The sequence below is a fragment of the Paramormyrops kingsleyae genome, chromosome 5, assembly GCF_048594095.1.
Source record: "Paramormyrops kingsleyae isolate MSU_618 chromosome 5, PKINGS_0.4, whole genome shotgun sequence".
Taxonomy (NCBI): Eukaryota; Metazoa; Chordata; class Actinopteri; order Osteoglossiformes; family Mormyridae; genus Paramormyrops; species Paramormyrops kingsleyae.
In genome coordinates, this window is record NC_132801.1 from 17,135,475 (window position 1) to 17,152,958 (window position 17,484).

At 39.6% G+C, this 17,484-nt stretch overlaps 1 protein-coding gene across 2 annotated transcripts; it reads right to left on the reverse strand.

Moving 5' to 3' along the window:
* Nucleotides 1-17,214, reverse strand: LOC111849633 (hepatic leukemia factor-like). Of its 2 annotated transcripts, none has more exons than XM_023822689.2 (4): nucleotides 16,099-17,214; nucleotides 14,681-15,016; nucleotides 4,396-4,610; nucleotides 1-3,520 (listed from the first exon to the last, which is right to left on the reverse strand). In XM_023822689.2, the coding sequence occupies exons 1-4, from the start codon at nucleotides 16,211-16,213 to the stop codon at nucleotides 3,305-3,307; spliced, it is 882 nt and encodes a 293-aa protein (XP_023678457.1). In that variant the 5' UTR covers nucleotides 16,214-17,214; the 3' UTR covers nucleotides 1-3,304. The 2 variants fall into 2 exon arrangements, with proteins under 2 accessions (XP_023678457.1, XP_023678456.1); XM_023822688.2 differs by having other exon boundaries at nucleotides 1-3,523; nucleotides 16,099-17,213.
* Between the last annotated feature and the right edge of the window lie 270 nt (nucleotides 17,215-17,484).

The window sequence follows — 17,484 nt, forward strand, 5'->3', positions numbered from 1 at the left end:
TGAGAGAAGAAATATTAAAGACTTTATTAAACACTAAGAATTACATACAGAAACACAGGGCTCGGGCTGAACAGTATATGCATCCATTCTATGACTTACAAGATAAAATTGTCCTTTACCTATATTTATGTACCCTCAGTAAAACAACCTGTTGGTGTTGCCAGAAATACAATGGTATTCATCCAAGTACAGCAAAACAATAATAATAATAATAATGAACAAATCAAATCAATTGGAGATTGATGGACTGGACAGCCCTTCAGTGCAGTTCTGAGCCTTTCCAAGTGGTGTTGTGAAGACTCAAGCTTGCATTGGTTGTTAGGTTCTTGTTCAGACACTGTTCAGCGACTGAGGAACAGTTATGATGTATTCAAGGCACTTGAATAGACTCAGAATTGTAATTATTTCCTTTATATGAGGTAGTGATATAAATATAGGGCGGGGCAATTATAACTAATTCTGGCTTATTCCTATGTTTGCTTTTTTGTTTGTTTTTCACTTCATAGAGTGACACTTGGATCCCCCTTCAGAGGATAGTTTCCTGCTGATTAGGTTGCAAGAAATACACAACTTGAAAGCTTAACCCAAACAAGATCATTAAATGCTAGTTGCAGAACTGATGAGAACAACTCATTAAAGAAGGCATTCACATTTGGATGCAAATCTCAGATGCAAAGTTATTCATCATATACTCCAGCTAGACTCATACAAGCAGAAAAAAAAAACTGAAACTGAGTGACAGCAATAAATTCAATTCCATCAAAAATGTGAATAAAACTGCCAAATAATTCTAAGCCCACAAAGGAACATTTAGACATTTAAGCTGTTTTGCCAATAAATGTATTTACAATATCCTTGTTATATCCTGAAGCTTTCAAACTTGAATACAGCCCCATTGCCATTACGTCCAACTCCAAATAGATTTCTTTTTGTATTATGAAATAATCATTCTTACATTCTTTGCCAAGTTAATTCATAACCCAAGTTATAAGTAGAATTCAATGTCGTTTACAGCATTATCAGAACAACCCTTTTATGCCTTTACCTGAACCATAAAAGCTTGAGTGCCACCGATAATGTAAAATATTTCAAAAAATGGAAAAGAAAAATGCTGTGGGCAGAATTTCAGCTTCCGCATCAAAGAGCGCAAATAAGTCCAAAACCAATAACAGCCAGCAGTTGCACAAAGGAACAACTTGGAAAATTTTTGTCACCTTTCAGTGGACAAAGTATAAGGCAGCACCCATTCACAGACATCTGTGGCCCTCATCCCCAAAACTGCAGGATGTCTCTCTATACATTTACACTCCCAGATTTATATAAGACTTTCTATCACTGAGACTGGGATTTCCAGAATGATATTTCTAGAAAATGTCAACAGGAGTATGGGTCAGGGAGGCAACAAAACCTTTTTAAAATAGTGTCTTTAACCATATTATACAAAAAAGAAAATTATTCACAATAATGCCCACTCAGAGGCCCTGCAAACTGCTGGGGCACTATTCACAAATAACAGTAATGTATGACTTTACTTAACAACAAGCAGCCCCCTCTTTGTGCATGTATCTGTGAGTATACATTACAGATTAAGAATAGTCTTATTGTTTTATTGTGCCTTGTAAAATACATAGTTAGTATTTGTATAGCAAAATACTGTACAAAACAGCTTATAGAACAACTTCATATAAACATTTAAACTTTTAGTCAATATATATTTGTGTCTTTTGGTGTGTAGTAAACATTAATAATAAATTGATTGGGTTAACCACAGTATATGACAACACCGTCAACCTTATTTTTATACATCTTTTACATTCATCTTACAGCCAGTCTAGAATAAGGTAAACACATAGCTACAAAATTGTCCAAATTTTGACAAAAAAAGTTAATCATGCTCAGGAAAAATCTCAACTGGTTATCAAAATGATTTTGCTTCACTGGAGATCTGTGAATATAAACAGAAATCATGCTAAATGGTTTATTTTAACAACAATAATAAGACTGAAATTTAATGCAAAACGTTCATAAAAATCAGGCAGATAAGATTGAAACACAGTAGAAACACTGCACCAGATCAGGTTGTAAAACACACAAGTATAAAGGACTGCTGGAGAAAGCTTCCTGTATTATGACTCAACTGAAATACAATGCAAAGATTGTCAAACCAGGTTAGAAACACCATGTTAACCTTTAAGCATGATCCTGAAAAGAAAGGGAGAGAAAAAAAAAAAATTTTCACGGCTTTCCATAAGGAAAATAAAGTTGCGACGGAGAGGAAAATGGGAGTTGTTGTATTCACATCTAAAACTCACAACCAGACAGCATTTCTTTGTAAATAGCATTATTGCGTCAGGTTTTGAAAATGCCAGAAAACACTAGATGTTCCACTTCAAAGTAACCTCATGACCTAGTTGTGAGGCAGTTTAAAAGCACATCCTTTAGTCTGAAGTGACAAAAAAAGCAAACAAATATCGGGATGTCATGTAGCTAGTGGTACTGTATCACATAGCACTTGCAAAGCAATGCAGACAATAGATAAATGATCACCATCAACTAAAATATAATTATATTGACAGCAACAATCTCAAAATAATATACTGTAGTTACCGAGAAAAGAAACATTTGCATTTATAATATTTGTAAAACCATGTTACATACATACACAGAGACAATATACATTAATGCTTATGGATCAGACAAAACAGTTTGTTAATAACAGCTAAACTGTTCCAATTAATTACAACCGAAAATAAAGAGCACAGGGAAGTGGACAGGACAATCGCTTATGAATCAGCAATCTCAAACCATAAGGAATTAACAAAATAAAACGGAAAAATTAAAATGCTACAACAGTTCTCGGCCCTGGAAAAATCTACAGAATCGCTAGAAAGAAGATGAGAATGAAACATTTTCAGAAACATTTTGGGGGAAATGGAAACAGGAGGGCAGCTTGGTTCCAAAACAGGCAGTAGACACAGCCAAAAAAGGGAAAAATAAGTGTTTCACATATATTTTTTTCCACTCTCTCAGGTATTATTTTGTGTATATACCCTACATGTATAGGGTACAAAATATACCTATATGTATATATCTATATATATAAAGATATCTTTTCTACTTCTGGTAAAGTGCTGATGACTGATGGGTATCAGCGGTGACCTTAAGTCAGGTGGGGGGGGGGTGCTACTGAATGGGAAACATTGTCCTTCAAAACGTTTGAGCGAGCAGGGAATGGGGGGGGGGGTGGAGGCATGGTGTCACTGGTGGAGGAACAAGGTGTGGCGTGGGTGGGAGTGGGGGGTTCTTACAGGGGCCCGTGCTGAGCTTCGTATTTGGAAATAATGTTTTTGCAGCGGCCAAGCTCCTTCCGCAAGTCTGCCACCTCCTGGCGCAGGGCGGAGTTCTCCTTCTCCAGGAAGCTGGCCCGGATGGCGATCTGGTTCTCCTTCAGCCGCCGGGCGTCCCGTGACCTTTTGGCCGCCATGTTGTTCTTTCTACGCCTTGCCCAGTATTTGTCGTCCTGCTCAAATTGTACAAAACAAAAAAAGAGAAAAAGATGAAAAGAAGTACCAAGTTATATTTTGTAGGTTTAATTACAAAAATGCAGGTGATATTATGATAATGTTATCACAGATACTGTGATATCTCTTATCACCAAATACAAAACCTGAGATTGGTCTATCAGAAAGCAAGCTATACTTCAGACATCGTGGTCCAGTCACCTACTGACAGCCCACCCACCCATGCTACACTGACCACTCCTGGAAGTTACTTGATTTTTGTCAAGGCCCCCTGACAATTGATTGTGAGCAATTGATCACCGCGTGAACCTCAGCACAGATCAGCCTTTATATGAACAAATTGCAATGGCAAATCCCTTAATCCTGACCCAGCAGGAGAGGAACGGGGATCACGTGGCCTGTCTAAAGATGAATAGCTGGGGTTAAGCCTCTTAGCTGGGTCCTGTGGATGTTCTGGCCAATGGGAAGGAACACAAAACAGTGCGAGTCTCAACAAGGAGCTAGGAAAGCAATTACCTTAATGATCAGTGGGGACGGGGACTTGATCACCATCCTTTCTTTGCGTTTTTGTACCAATAGTCATTTCTCTTCAGGTTACATTCAGAACCATGAATCAGATAAGAGGCAACACACATAGAGCCATTTTTTCAGCCAAAAAGCAGTGGGCCAGTCCTATCTGTCTGCAATACTCTACTTAAACTGTTCATGAATAATCATTTTATTACAATTTAATATACTTATACAAGTCGCAGTTTTAAGAAAATCAATTAACTCTGAGCACCATTAGCAAAGAGGCAGGTGAGGTCTTTCTGCTCTAGTCTGCATCCACAGATACTGCTTAGCAAGCCGCCCTTAATAACCAGCTCCAAAATACCTTCATTTCATCAGGGATGAAGACCTTGCGTGCTTTTTTAATCATCGGCTGGGGTTTGAGCTCCTCCTCTGAGAACTTGCGTTTGCGTGGGTCAAACATCTCCTGGCCAGGGACACTGGACAGGGCTAAGTCGGCTGGATCAGGCTCATATCCCACCGGGACCTGGATGGTCTCCGGGTCAATAGGACTGGGAGTGTTGCGAGAGGAGGGCAGGGCTGTGGGATTGAATGATGAAAATGTAAACGTCAAAATCTCAGTAAAGCGACTACATACGAGCCATGCTCTGAACATACTTCACTATAAAAATAAAATTTCAATGCAAACTTTTTATTATATATAGTTTATATTTAGTCCTTAATGGTGAATTGTTTACTGCATTATCATAACAATGTTTACTGCCTGTCTGTCAAAAACAGTCTGGAAATTGTATATAACATGGTACATCCACTAGGTGGCACACATTGACTAGATGGCTAAAACCACAGACAGGCAAATCAAGTGACAAACTAACGAAGGGGTTAGCTAACTGGAGGTCATAGTATGCTGACTGTGACAGGGCTGTGTTGTCACTTTACTTAATTATTTAGCTGTCCTCTTTAAAGGACTGACTCTTGGGGAAAAAAGTTGAGTGTGAGCAGATTTTGAGCTTCCAGTGTAATCAACCATAGGGAATACCACCGTAAAGGGAGCTGCCATTTTGAAAATTCCGATAACTCAATCCGTAGCACAATGCATGAAAACCATTGCTGTGTGTCCATATCACGGAACAATGACTTCAGTGTTTATTTCAGCTGATTTCAGGTTATCAGTCTCAAAAAGCACCAGCCCCCTCTGTTTCTTAACCTTAAGCCAGAAGATATTGTGCGTCATCCTTCCCTGCAGCTCCTCATTTTGGGTGTCCCTGTCAAAGCTATTCCTTTACATTGCCACTCTAGTCCGAGGTTCTGAAACAGCCCTGGGCTCCAGACCAGCTCTGCAGGAGACAATGGCTTTACTGTCAGACATGATTTAGCACAAGGTCAAAATATGTAACCTCAGCTCTCCTTTTCTCTGCTTTGGACTAATTGGAATTTCAGAATTCCCATGCTGTTCTGATTGCATGGGTACCTCTCTTTTCACCTTGTAATCAAATGGTTTCTATAGTGTATTAGAACAATTTAGAAAGAAATACAATATGTTGACAATTACAAAAAGCTTTTAAAAAAAAAATGAACTGAGCTCTCCTTGCTTTTATGCTAACCTTACAACGATGTTCATGTAAATGTTGGACTTAAAATGTTGAAAAGCCTGAATAAAACTGTCATTCAGTATTCATACCAATTTGATTTAATATCTATTATTAGGAACTGTATTTTGACTGTGTACCTGTATATGTATGTGCTAGAGATCACAGGCCCCAAAGTGATTTTATTTGATTGCGATTAGGCCTAGAGAGGGGATGATCTTTAATCGATTCTTTGATTAATTTGACAAACTAATTTAAAACCCTTTTTTAACGGGGGAAAAAAAAAATCTCCGATTACCATAGGAAATGATTACACATTATTAATGCAATGCAAAAAAAAGCACAATTTCAGAACATTAATTTTAATTATTATTAAATAGGGAGGTCAAGCCAGTGTAAATTGTAAAATGACTAACTATAACTTAACTATACAGTTCAGGCGGTTGCCAAGGGTGAAACTTGCAGTTTAGATTAACAGAATGTTACATTGTTTTGTTATTCTGTGGAAAAGAAAAGATTGATCTGCTGGCTAAATTTAATAGTGAATTAACATGTTGTGGGCTGGTACTTTGATGCATATACTGTACCAAGAGGTGAATGTGCTGATGAGATCCCTTGTCCTACCCTATAGATAATGGCCTATCATCCACAGCAATCATATCCATTATTGCAGTAGTCGTGTCTTTATCGTTAGTGTCACCAAATTTGAATATTAATAAAGTTTAAATATCAACCAGCAATATCGGCCAAGACTGACACACAAGACTGATGCCGATAACTGGGTTACCAACTTTGGTCAGCTGCCTGGTGTGAGATTTTTAATTCGAGACAAGTCTGCACACTCATTGACATGTATGTAACACTTTTATTACCTTGTAAATAGCCTGTAGGCTTTGCAAACTACCCCAATGCTTTTGATGTAGCTAATTTTAGGTTTATAATGGAATAATACAGATTTGCTGGAACATCTTGCGTGAGCGTGAGAGTCAGAAAGCGTGAGTGTCACACCAGACGCGTGACAGTTGGCAAACCCAGGCTGATATGTTACAGTAAATATATGATGCAATTGTAAGGGTAAAATGACTTTTTAGGTGTACTTAGCTAGCTAGTAAGTTACCTCAGTGTCCTGACCATGCTACTGTAGCAAAAACAAGAAAGACTATTTTGTGCTACCAAAAAGAGTGTTTCCAAAAAGCATCATAGCGTTTTGTGCTACAAAACACAAAGATCAGCTCCATAGAGCAAAGATCACCTACGTGTCAGAAATGTGCATGCCAGTGTGGCTACTTTGTGCATCTACCTGCAGCACATGAACACGACAGCACGCAATACAGAAGTAGGAATATCTTCAAGGAGGATTTTCCCCTCAAAAATCAATTCTGATGTTACAGATCACTATAGCTGAATGGCCACCTTAATAAGCGATTCATCATGATTCATCGATGCATCTTTACACCCATAGTATGTGCTGTATTATTATCACCTGTTATGTAAATTAACCTCTGAATGTCCTGTATTTACCACTATCAATATATTACATATACACTGTGTAAAATATTTTCTACTGCAACAGACAGAAAAAAAACAACTCCTATAAATTGTGGCATACTTGCTTCTTTTTCCTTACCAGACTTGACTGACTAGTCTGCAACAATTCTGCACATTATTTAGAAGTTCAGGACCTGCAGCATGCCCCTGCAATCTGTTTCACTGCATCTAGAGAAGATGTCGTAAGATAGTTACTTCACCTTTGCTAGTGTATTCGCATGCTCCACAAAATGTTCCAATCAGATATATACAGAAAAAAATTGTACTGATTATATCCCAAGACAAAAAGGGAGTTTTATTCTTGTCAACTTCAAATGATTATGTAAAAATGAATGCTGTCACTATCGATCATATTAATAATCAAGTAACCTACTGATTACTTTTCCGAATAATCAATTTATATATATATACACACACACACACACACAGAGTCAATTTAGGCATCCCAATTCACTTACGTTGCACGTTTTTGGACTGTGGGAGGAAGTCAGAGGATCCGGCATGATCCGGCATAGACCCACGCAGACACAGGGAGAACATGCAAACTCTACACACATAAAGTGATGGTGTACAGCGACAGCGCTACCAAATGCATCTTCCTCTAAACCTGCACAATGTGCAATGTTAATATCGACACTTCATGTCTTGCATATGTAATTAGAAGGACCACGGTAGTCAGCTGGGATGTTTTATATTAAAACATTTTTACTTTGTCATAGGAAACAAAACTCAGCAATCTCTGCAATTTTAATGACAGTTTCTTTTCAATACTATCCAATACATTAAAAAGTCCATTAAAAAATCAGTACAGACGCTCCTCCACTTACGAGCGAGATACGTTCCTAACGGCTGTTCGTAACTTTGAAATGTTCTTAAGTCATTATTCAACACCATTTTAAGGGTACTCAAATCTACACACAAAAGTATGTGTCATGCCCTGCTCGTGCCGATCCTCCTGTGTTCCACACCGTCCTCGCTACCTTGTGTGGAATCTCCGTGTCACTAGTGAGCCTAATGAACGCAATTTAGACTTGCAGTCCTCTTCGTTCGTATGTCTGAATGTTCGTAAGTTGAAGGTTCATAAGTAGAGGAGCATCTGTATAAAGCTTCCTGCAGCTGCTTTTGCATGAACTCTGCATGGCTCTGCAAGCCAACCACAGTCAGTTTCATACATGCCATTTTACTCGTTCATTGATAGTGTGGCATGTTCATGAGAAATTCAACAAAATGAGTGAGGGAGGAAAAAAGCGAGCAAGAAATGGTCATCAAAAAATTGTTTTCCGTTGTATGGAAATATTTTGAGTTCCATAGAGCCAATATTGAGCAAAAGGAACTGATTTATCGGCCATATGTCACTGCAACGCCACCAAATTATTTGAGAGACTCTACAGGTTGATAAGTTCTATTTGGCTACAGTTTCTTTTGGGTATATTTTAAGCTCTTTTTTGTTTTAGAAATATGAAAATATTTAAAGCAAAAATTTCAAATATCGCAATGTGAACTTTTTCAGACATCATTCAATATACACAATATGCTCACAAGATATGGTTATAAATTCATATATGATTATTAGGCCTGTGTAAGAAGACGTGCTTAAACGACGTTGTTTGCCTTCATTTTAGCAGTGATTATCTATGTATAACCTCACATTATTGGTGAGTCCATAAATGTCTTTATTTAAAATGTTCCTGCATTGCGTTCATGCTGATATTCAAGTTCTATGACGATTGCATTTTCATTTACTTTTAACGTTCAGTTCTGTCATGCAACTGAGGCTTTTGCTTGCTGCTGTCTTCCTTCCACCATATTACCAACTAATAGAGAAGGCAAATTTTAATCGATACTTAAAAAAAAAAAGTATTCAGTATTATTTATTCAAAGTATTCAAATATACTTGTGTAATTGTGACAGCTCTAGTAAAAAAAAATGCTATACGTTATACAAGCTTATAACACAGAAAAATCATTAAGGCTTTGGCACCAAGTTACTGATAGACTGCGATTTTCAAAAAGGTCATAAGGACAAAAACATCAAGCATAAATGAGAGTGGGTTAAAAGGACATTTCAAATTCCGCATCTGATTACTTGTGCTAAGTATAGATGCAGAACTTGTTGATCAGAGACCATGTTTGTTAGTGTTTTCTGTTTTTATTTTTCCTTTTTTCTTGCACAAATAATTCACTTTTTTCATTTCTAAATGAACTATATACATAGATACACAAAAATATGTACATCCTATAAGTTTCTTACTGGTTTAAAATATGACTTGTTTCATGTAAATATATATGACTGAACCCTAAAATTTCAGAACTTGAAACCATTGTTTCTCGCATATCCATTTGCACAATGTGGCCATGGCTACAATTTACCTCATATTAAACATAGTCGGGTGTTTTTATTTCTTCCATGTGGTCGGTTTAAGCACTGCCTAAGTGAATAAAACGTAATGATGAAGGAAAATAAGCTTAACTCACTCCTTCAGGACAGAAATGCCTTTTGCTAGCATTTGACATTAGGAGCGCAGGAACTTCTAAGGGCGCACACTTCAGTTGAGTAGCTGAAAGGAATGCACCCCCCCCCCCAACCCCCAGTCTGCTTCAGTGCTGTAAGGCAGCTTCCGTGCTCATGTCCGTCGCAGTCATGAGAGCTGGCAGTCTGCCATAAACGGCGTCTGCACCCACCCACCCCCAACTCCCACTCACTCTGCAGTGACCGCAGAGCAGTGAGGAACTGCCTAGACGTGGAAGCCAGGGGAAGCCGCCACGCCGGAGAAGCAGGGGAACCTCCTACTGTACCACACCCCTCACTGGATGGTTCTCCCTCTTCCCTAGGGGGCATGGAATCACCTGTGAGCAGGCTGATAAAAAGCCATTCACCAATCAGCATGCGACAAACTGGTCGCAAGGCCTCAGCCAGTGACTTATTAATTCCTTTGGAGGTGAGCTGGAGGCAGAAACCGCAAAGGATTCCTGGTGCGAATGGGAGGCTGAACCGTGCCTGAACCCCTTTGCAGGATGCCCATCCTTCCTCTCAGGAGAACAAATGCTGCCAAACCCCCTAGTTTCTACCGATAAATGCAGGCCACCAGCCTCCACACTGCAGTAACCCTCCTTCCTGTCCCCTCATTAGCAGCAGCGTCGCTGCTGATTTCACTTGCAAAGCGCAGCCTCTGAATTACTAAGTGGCTCACCTTCCGTGCTCGCCGAGTGCATCTCGCTAGAAACTAATTATAATTGAGGTTCAATACACATTAACAAAAACAACTATTTCAGCCCTCACAAAATGCGAGCGGTGTTATGGTGAACGGCACCACAAACAAGCAAGAGGTAAAAACAGGCTACGAATAGATTCAACCTGATAAATGAAACCACCCCCTTGAATAAGTGCATGCAAAGGAACAACAATCTAAAACATGTTTTCAGTCACATGTACTAGATAATGTTTCAAATGGGGAAAAAAAAATTAATCCACCTGAAACTGACAAAAACAACAAGCCATAGACCTCGACTGGGTTATCATATACTGTCCTATACTGGTATCATATACCCAAAAACACAATGAAATACTGCTTGTTCTCTTTCTTTTTAAAAAAGAAGGACCATTCATGATGCCTGCAAATTCCTCCATCATTTGTGCATATGCAGTTGTTGCAAAATCTTGGCTGTTCTTTCCTACGCCCTCTATTAATCAGTCTGGAGTGGTGTTTTCCTGGTCCTGGGGGGTGCTCCGAGGGTGGTAACTGTCATTCCAGCTGAGCGCCTAATTAATTAGGATTGATTTAGCTACAGATAGAACCCGGGACATATCTTGATATCCCCATTGATTATTTCCCCTTAAAAATGAATAATGCATGGGGAATTACGACCATGTAATTAATTTATTAATTCATTGTCTTTAAACAATTAAATAACAAAAATACTGTTTGACCTAAATTAACTTTAATATTAAAGTAATAATTTGTTCTGATTTGTTTGTGTTACACGGGAACGAAACAATTAAAGAAAATTTCATTAGTGAAGAACAGCCAATAAAAGAACCTATAAACGTTTTTGTAAGTATTGACAGACTTAACACAAGTACTGTAAATGTACCATAACAATCCGCTGAAGTCTAATTAATGAAATGGAAAGTTAGATGGAAAACTAGTAGAAAGAGGTCAGGGGCACCACAGTGTGTGTCACTGTTCTATCACCATCAATCCTTAACTGGTTTGTTGAAGCAACCATTTAGATATTGCATCAACTGTCAGTCATGCGATAATTCAATCTATGCAGCCAAAACTGGCAAGACTCAGTCCCTTGAGTGTCAGGTTTTGGGAAGCCCACTTTTGCATGTTTAATTTTTCATTATGATTGTTTAAATTATTACGCTTATTTAAAATTATTACAAATTACCCTGGGACAAAAAATACTTCATACAGTTTATATATAATTGATTTGATTTTTGCAGTGGATGTTGGTTTAAATATCAGCCAGTGTGAGCGCTGATATTAAAGACCATCCACTAAAAGCATTTCCCCTCCTCTCCAGCTGGTGTTAACTTGGCTGGCTCTCAGAAAAGGGTCAGTTGCAGACACGCCCACTTTTATGTGACGAAAGTGAGGCAGATGGATCAGAACATGCTAGGCACGGCGTGCTTGTACACATGTCACACAATGGGTTCTTGGTGCCATCAGGGTGCAGCTACAGTACATGTAAAAAAAAAAATTTTTCATTTCTTAGGTTCGTTAAAGAGGAACAAAAGCAACACAAGCATTCAGATTTTGGAAGCAATGGTAGGAAGTGAAAGTTTAAAGATACAATTTCAAAACAGACAGGAAATACTCTACCAGATAGAACTGTTTAATGTTTTCAGGTTACGTTTCATATATATTGTTTATATTTGTTACTAAGGTATGAAAATACTAGTACTCTGCTGGAGTTTTACAAAGGGGACACAATTGCAACTCACATTAAGCATTTCTTAGTTCCGCAGCTGTTAAAATAAGAAGCAAAACTTGGCAGCAAACTTCTAGAACAACATCCATCCACCAGCCTGAACAGGTCCAGCACTGCTTATCTGTAAAGCCGCACGCCAGAGCGCATGCGAGCTGCAGCCAGCTACTCGCGCCCTGCTCGCTCGCTTCTCCGCGCTCACGTGAGAGGAGCACGGCTCCGGGAATGTGACTGCCGCCAGAGTACACTATGTACCTAGATCGGCGGATCTCATGCCGTGATAGGCGCAGCTTGTGGAGAGCGCTGCACACGGCGCCTCCATGTGTCTATCACGTGGTCCTGCAAGCCTTCTGCCTCACGTGAGAAACAATGTGCAAGGGAGGACGGCACTGAAAGGGAATTTTTAAAAAAAAAGAGGGAGAAACAGGAAACAGGATGATCCATTCTAACGTGGGCATTTGGCAGAACTGGATTTTACACTTCAACGTTCCTCTTTATAGCCCATTTAAAATGTTTGCCTTTCAGATTCATTAAATATAAGTACAACCCTCTCAAGTTGTGCCAAATAAGTTTTACCTTCAGTTTCAACCAATATGCCTCAGACCAAACTCCTGTAAAATATCAAGATATTAAAATTTGCATTATTTATATTTTAGCCCCTTCAGCAAGTATTACTTTCAAAGGATCTCAATGCACCACATCCTGCAACAACTCTGACACTGTATTTTTCTGATAAATGGAATTAAACTTTTAATCAGCAGTTAAATATGACCAACAGAAGCAATCTTATGGAATTCCCACATGTGAATAACCAAAATCAGAAAAAAAACAAATTTAACAAGCATAAAAAAACAACATTCTGCAGCCTCTTTCCCCATTTTCCCCTCATACAACAACCAAAACACAAGGATTGCCAATGTCAAACAGATTAAGGGGGTAGGCAAAGCCACGGGGAACCCATTAGGAACACTCGTGTTAAAGTACATTGAAACCACCGGTCAGGCTCTATACTAGCATCCACTGTCCACCACAATAAGTATTTTCCTCAGGAAAAATGTTTCCCCGTTGTGCAAGCTGGCTCACGGATCAGACACTGTGGTAGTCCACACAGCCAGTTTTTGTGCAATTTTTAGGTGACATACGCCCAACTCGCACGCTAAGCTGCTAAAAGACAAAACAAGGAGGCGGAACTCCCTTAATATCCACTTAGGTGGCGCCAGCGCTGCCACAGCGCAACTATGAGTTTTAAGGTATCACTGGCAGCAATGCAACAAATAACAATACAGCAACGCATTCAGACAGGAGTGCGCCACACGCATGCAAAACAGCAGAGGTGTGACTGTGCAATTAGTCACCAAGTAGATATTTATTTTATTTCAAAGTAGTTTTGTATCACCACAACAGCCTGATGGATTAAATAAATCAATCTTGTTAGTGGAAATGTACTGTTGTGACCTCAAATGAAAAAGGTCAGAGAAGATGCAATAGATTTTCATGCAATGTAGCAGTTATTGTGGTTCTATGGTATAATCCACACTGTGGCCTGAACAGGCTACATTAAAACCACAAGGAAATACAATTTAAAATTTAGGCCTATGTAGTATGTACATATTTGCCAGGAGAACAGCTTAAAGAACTAAGAACACATTTTCTGTACTCAGTGTACGCAACATGCTGCAATTTATTGTCTTATTAAGAGGTGGCACAATAGCCCATGGAAGAACAGATTGTAGACAAAAGAAAAATCCATTCAATGATTGTGTTTGTGTGTGTGTGTGCGTGTGTGTGTGCGCGTGCGCACACACGCCACAAATATACAATAACAATCCACTGAAGTCTAATTAATGAGATGCAAAATTAGATGGAAAACTAGTAGAAAAAGGTCAGGGGCACCACAGTGTGTATCACTGTTCTATCAACATCAATCCTTAAATGGTTTATTGAAGCAACCATATATAATATATAATATGATAAGTGTATGTATATTGGCGCACTTGCATACACACATTTTTGCTATATCACAAATAGTCAATTCAGCCTTTCTTTTAATAGCACATTCCATTGGAAAATTCCACATAACATGGAACTGTCTTCACATTTTTAAAAGGGTCTGCTTATTCCTATGTACTTTTACATTACATTTACAATTACGGTAATGGTATAAATGATTGTTTATTCACCTTATTTGTAATTTTGTTACTGCATTAGTATCACGTAAATGGGGGGGGGGGGGGGGGGATATACCAAGCAGAAATCAGGTGGAGCAGATATTGTTGAATGACAATGAATATCTTTAATTAATAACAAAAATCTTAAAATACTCTGAATTGAAATCAACTGCACTTTCCTCTTAGGTGGCCTAAAGAAATTCTACTCCCATGGTCAGATCATTATGAGTCCGTCTTAATTTAGTAATAAACTTCAATTGAACATGCAGACATGACTAAGGGACAGCAGCTGTAAAAGCTGAGTTTGATCCACGCTTACCTCCACCACGCTGCCTCAGCCTCTGCAAATCCCCTCCAATGAGGGGCAAAGCAAACTTAGCATTTTTACGGTAGAGGAAGGTTAGGGATACCTGATCGGCCGGGACTGTGGATGCAGGTCTGGGGGACCATGGCTGTGTGAATGCAGGAGGTAGCCCGGCTGCTGAGGTCCATCACCGACGGCACCGGTGGCGGAGGCGCCTGCTGCTGCAAGGCCGACTGCTGGTGCTGATTCTGCTCATGCTGCGATGGACTGGAGGGGATGCCATTTTCAGAGAGAAACTCCTCAAGGTCCATATATTCCAACTGAAAGCTGTCTCCATCATAAGGAAGTGTCTTGTCCCACAGAGTAGGCCCCAAGAAGGCCGACTGAGGAGCATTCCCATCCTCATCCAACTTCTTTTCCTTCTCCTTCTCTTTTGCAAAACCTGCAAAAGATTAGAGCGCCCTTACAGATATTGCCATTGTCATGCAACATATATTTGCAGGAATGAGTGCTGGGTTCTTTGTATTCATAAAATCTAACCCGTTTCCCACAGCAAATGCAGACCCTGCTCGTTTTTTTCTGCAGTAAAACGGACGTGCCCACTTCGGAAACACAAAGGCACCATATATTACTTCTTATAGTAAAAAAAAAATATGCTTAGGTACAACAGTAAGCCCGTGCAGGGATCTCATTTAGCTTCCACTCAAGCACGGGGTGCGAATATGGGAAATCTAGTCCAAATGAAATGACAATAATATTAAGTGTTTCTTTTTGTGACTACTGACACGCTTAACATTTCAGATTTTCAAAGTTACCATAATTAAAGTACATTTCTGCAGACAATTAAGGTACATTTCAGCAGACATAACCATTTCAAACTGTTCTCAGACTTGTGCAAAATCATTTCAGAAGCTTTTGCACTAATCGCTGCAATTGATCAGAGGTCCGCGCACATTTGAAATTGATTAGCACATGTACATATCTTTTGCTTTTATTTCCCAGGGTACGGAAAGAGAATATGGAACTAAATGGTTAAGACCAGACATGGACACCCAGCCTCGCTCGATACCAGTCGCGTAAATATTTTTCTCACACAGTATAATACAGAACTGCCACATCTAAACCAAAATTAAGGTGTCGTATGGACATTTAGAGGGGGAAATTCTACCGCTTTGATTTTGAGTTGAGCTTTGATATCTTGCAGACAGTGAGCAGAGGCGTCCTATATAAGGATCTGCTATACAAACCATAGTTAGCAAGCTAGCCAGATTTGCTGCTCTGCAACTGGTTGATCCAATCGATTGCAATATGGAAAGGGCATTTTCACTATAGCACAGTATACGAAAACTTCCCAGATAAGGTAACCTTCATAGTAGAGCAACTGAAACGGAACTGTCAGGTGCACTCTGGATGAAAGAAAAAGGATTTTTTTTAATCGTTTACGCTAGGACTACAACAGAGCTGCCTGATTTAATCAACACCGTGATTTTCATTAGCAAACAAAACTAAATTCATATATTTTACCTTCTTCGTGGTGAAGAGGCAGTTTCATGGGATTTTCCAGAAGAGATTTCAGCACGCCATGAGTTGGAGGTAGGAAAGTTTGGTTTATTGGGAGAGGTCTAGACATTTTCTCCATTCGTTTCAACAGAAGCACAACCTTGTATTCCGGGGGGAAAAATTAAAAAAAAAATCAACGGGGAGGGGGAAAAATATCGAAGGATGGCAATGAACTTGCTTTGTAACTGGAAGCGATTATCCCCGAGAACGAAAGATGTATAAAAAAGCGGACCGACTGGTTTCAACGCGGAGACGGACGCTATACCTTCGGTCACACCGCGATACTGAGCGCAGATAAGCGGCCAGCGATGCTGAAATGATCCGCAGCTCCATGTGTGGATACTGACAGCTCTGACGTCAAGGGGGCCGGCAAGACGCCGCCTACAGCTCGCTCACAATATTTTGTTTCAAGACGCCGCCTACATGCAAGTTTCCGTGGTCATTGTTCCTGTGCATACAAATATGTATTAGTGTAATACTAATTTCTTTATTAGTATTTTATGACCAAACGAGTGCGCTTAGTATAGGCGCTCTAGAAAGTGTGCAATAGAAGACCTACTTCTCACAGTTTACATCACTGCTAGATACCCGCTGTCTCGTTTCTACACACCATGGCATTTTAATGATTTGACATCTGAATTCTAACCGAAATCCCACTAATAATATATCATAAAGCCGCCTTCCAGCTGCTGAAAGCTAAATGGTTCATTAGTAGTGATCAAATACGTGGGGTAAAAAGACGTGCTGGATTCAGACAGCCGTGTATTCAGTTAGAAAACGTGCTCAAGTGCATCCATTAAAATTACTTACACGGCACAACAAAAAGATCATTCTCATGAAACAGCGCTTCTGACTATAACTGGCAAGTAAATATGACACGGAGTTAACATGCAAACGAAGCACGGCGCAGTGTGCGTTTGCCAATTATTGGCATGTCGTTATTCTTTCACTGGGAGTCATATTTTGCGACTTTTTAAAAATGTTGCTTGCTGTTTTCGCCTGCCTATATATCACCTTTGCAAAATATCGGTTCCCAAAGCAAAACATGCGGAATAATTTTCGTAGGCAAATGGTTAGCGTGTCATCACGCGCTCCCCACACAGACACAGAGCGCATAGGCGCTGGGAATGGGGAGGCACGTGAGCGCGAGCTGACCTACTTTCGTCCAATTGCAGAAGGCAAGCGGCCGCCAGCTTCGCCGATCTGCGGCGCCGTCACATTGAACTACATGTGTTCCTGCGCGAAAGAAAAAGCAACCCCACCACGGCGAAAAGAAAGTGCAGGGAAATAAGATAATTTTCATATTATCTACCCGTATTTTTCAAATTTTGCATTAATTGGGAAATTAGT

Excerpts from the sequence above, each read along its gene's own strand:
- LOC111849633 (XM_023822688.2), bottom strand. The coding sequence starts at position 16,213 with ATGGAGAAAATGTCTAGACCTCTCCCAATAAACCAAACTTTCCTACCT. Across the intron at positions 4,611-14,680 it reads CCACAGTCCCGGCCGATCAG|CCCTGCCCTCCTCTCGCAAC; the intron begins GTATCCCTAACC and ends TCAATCCCACAG. Across the intron at positions 3,524-4,395 it reads TCATCCCTGATGAAATGAAG|CAGGACGACAAATACTGGGC; the intron begins GTATTTTGGAGC and ends GTACAATTTGAG.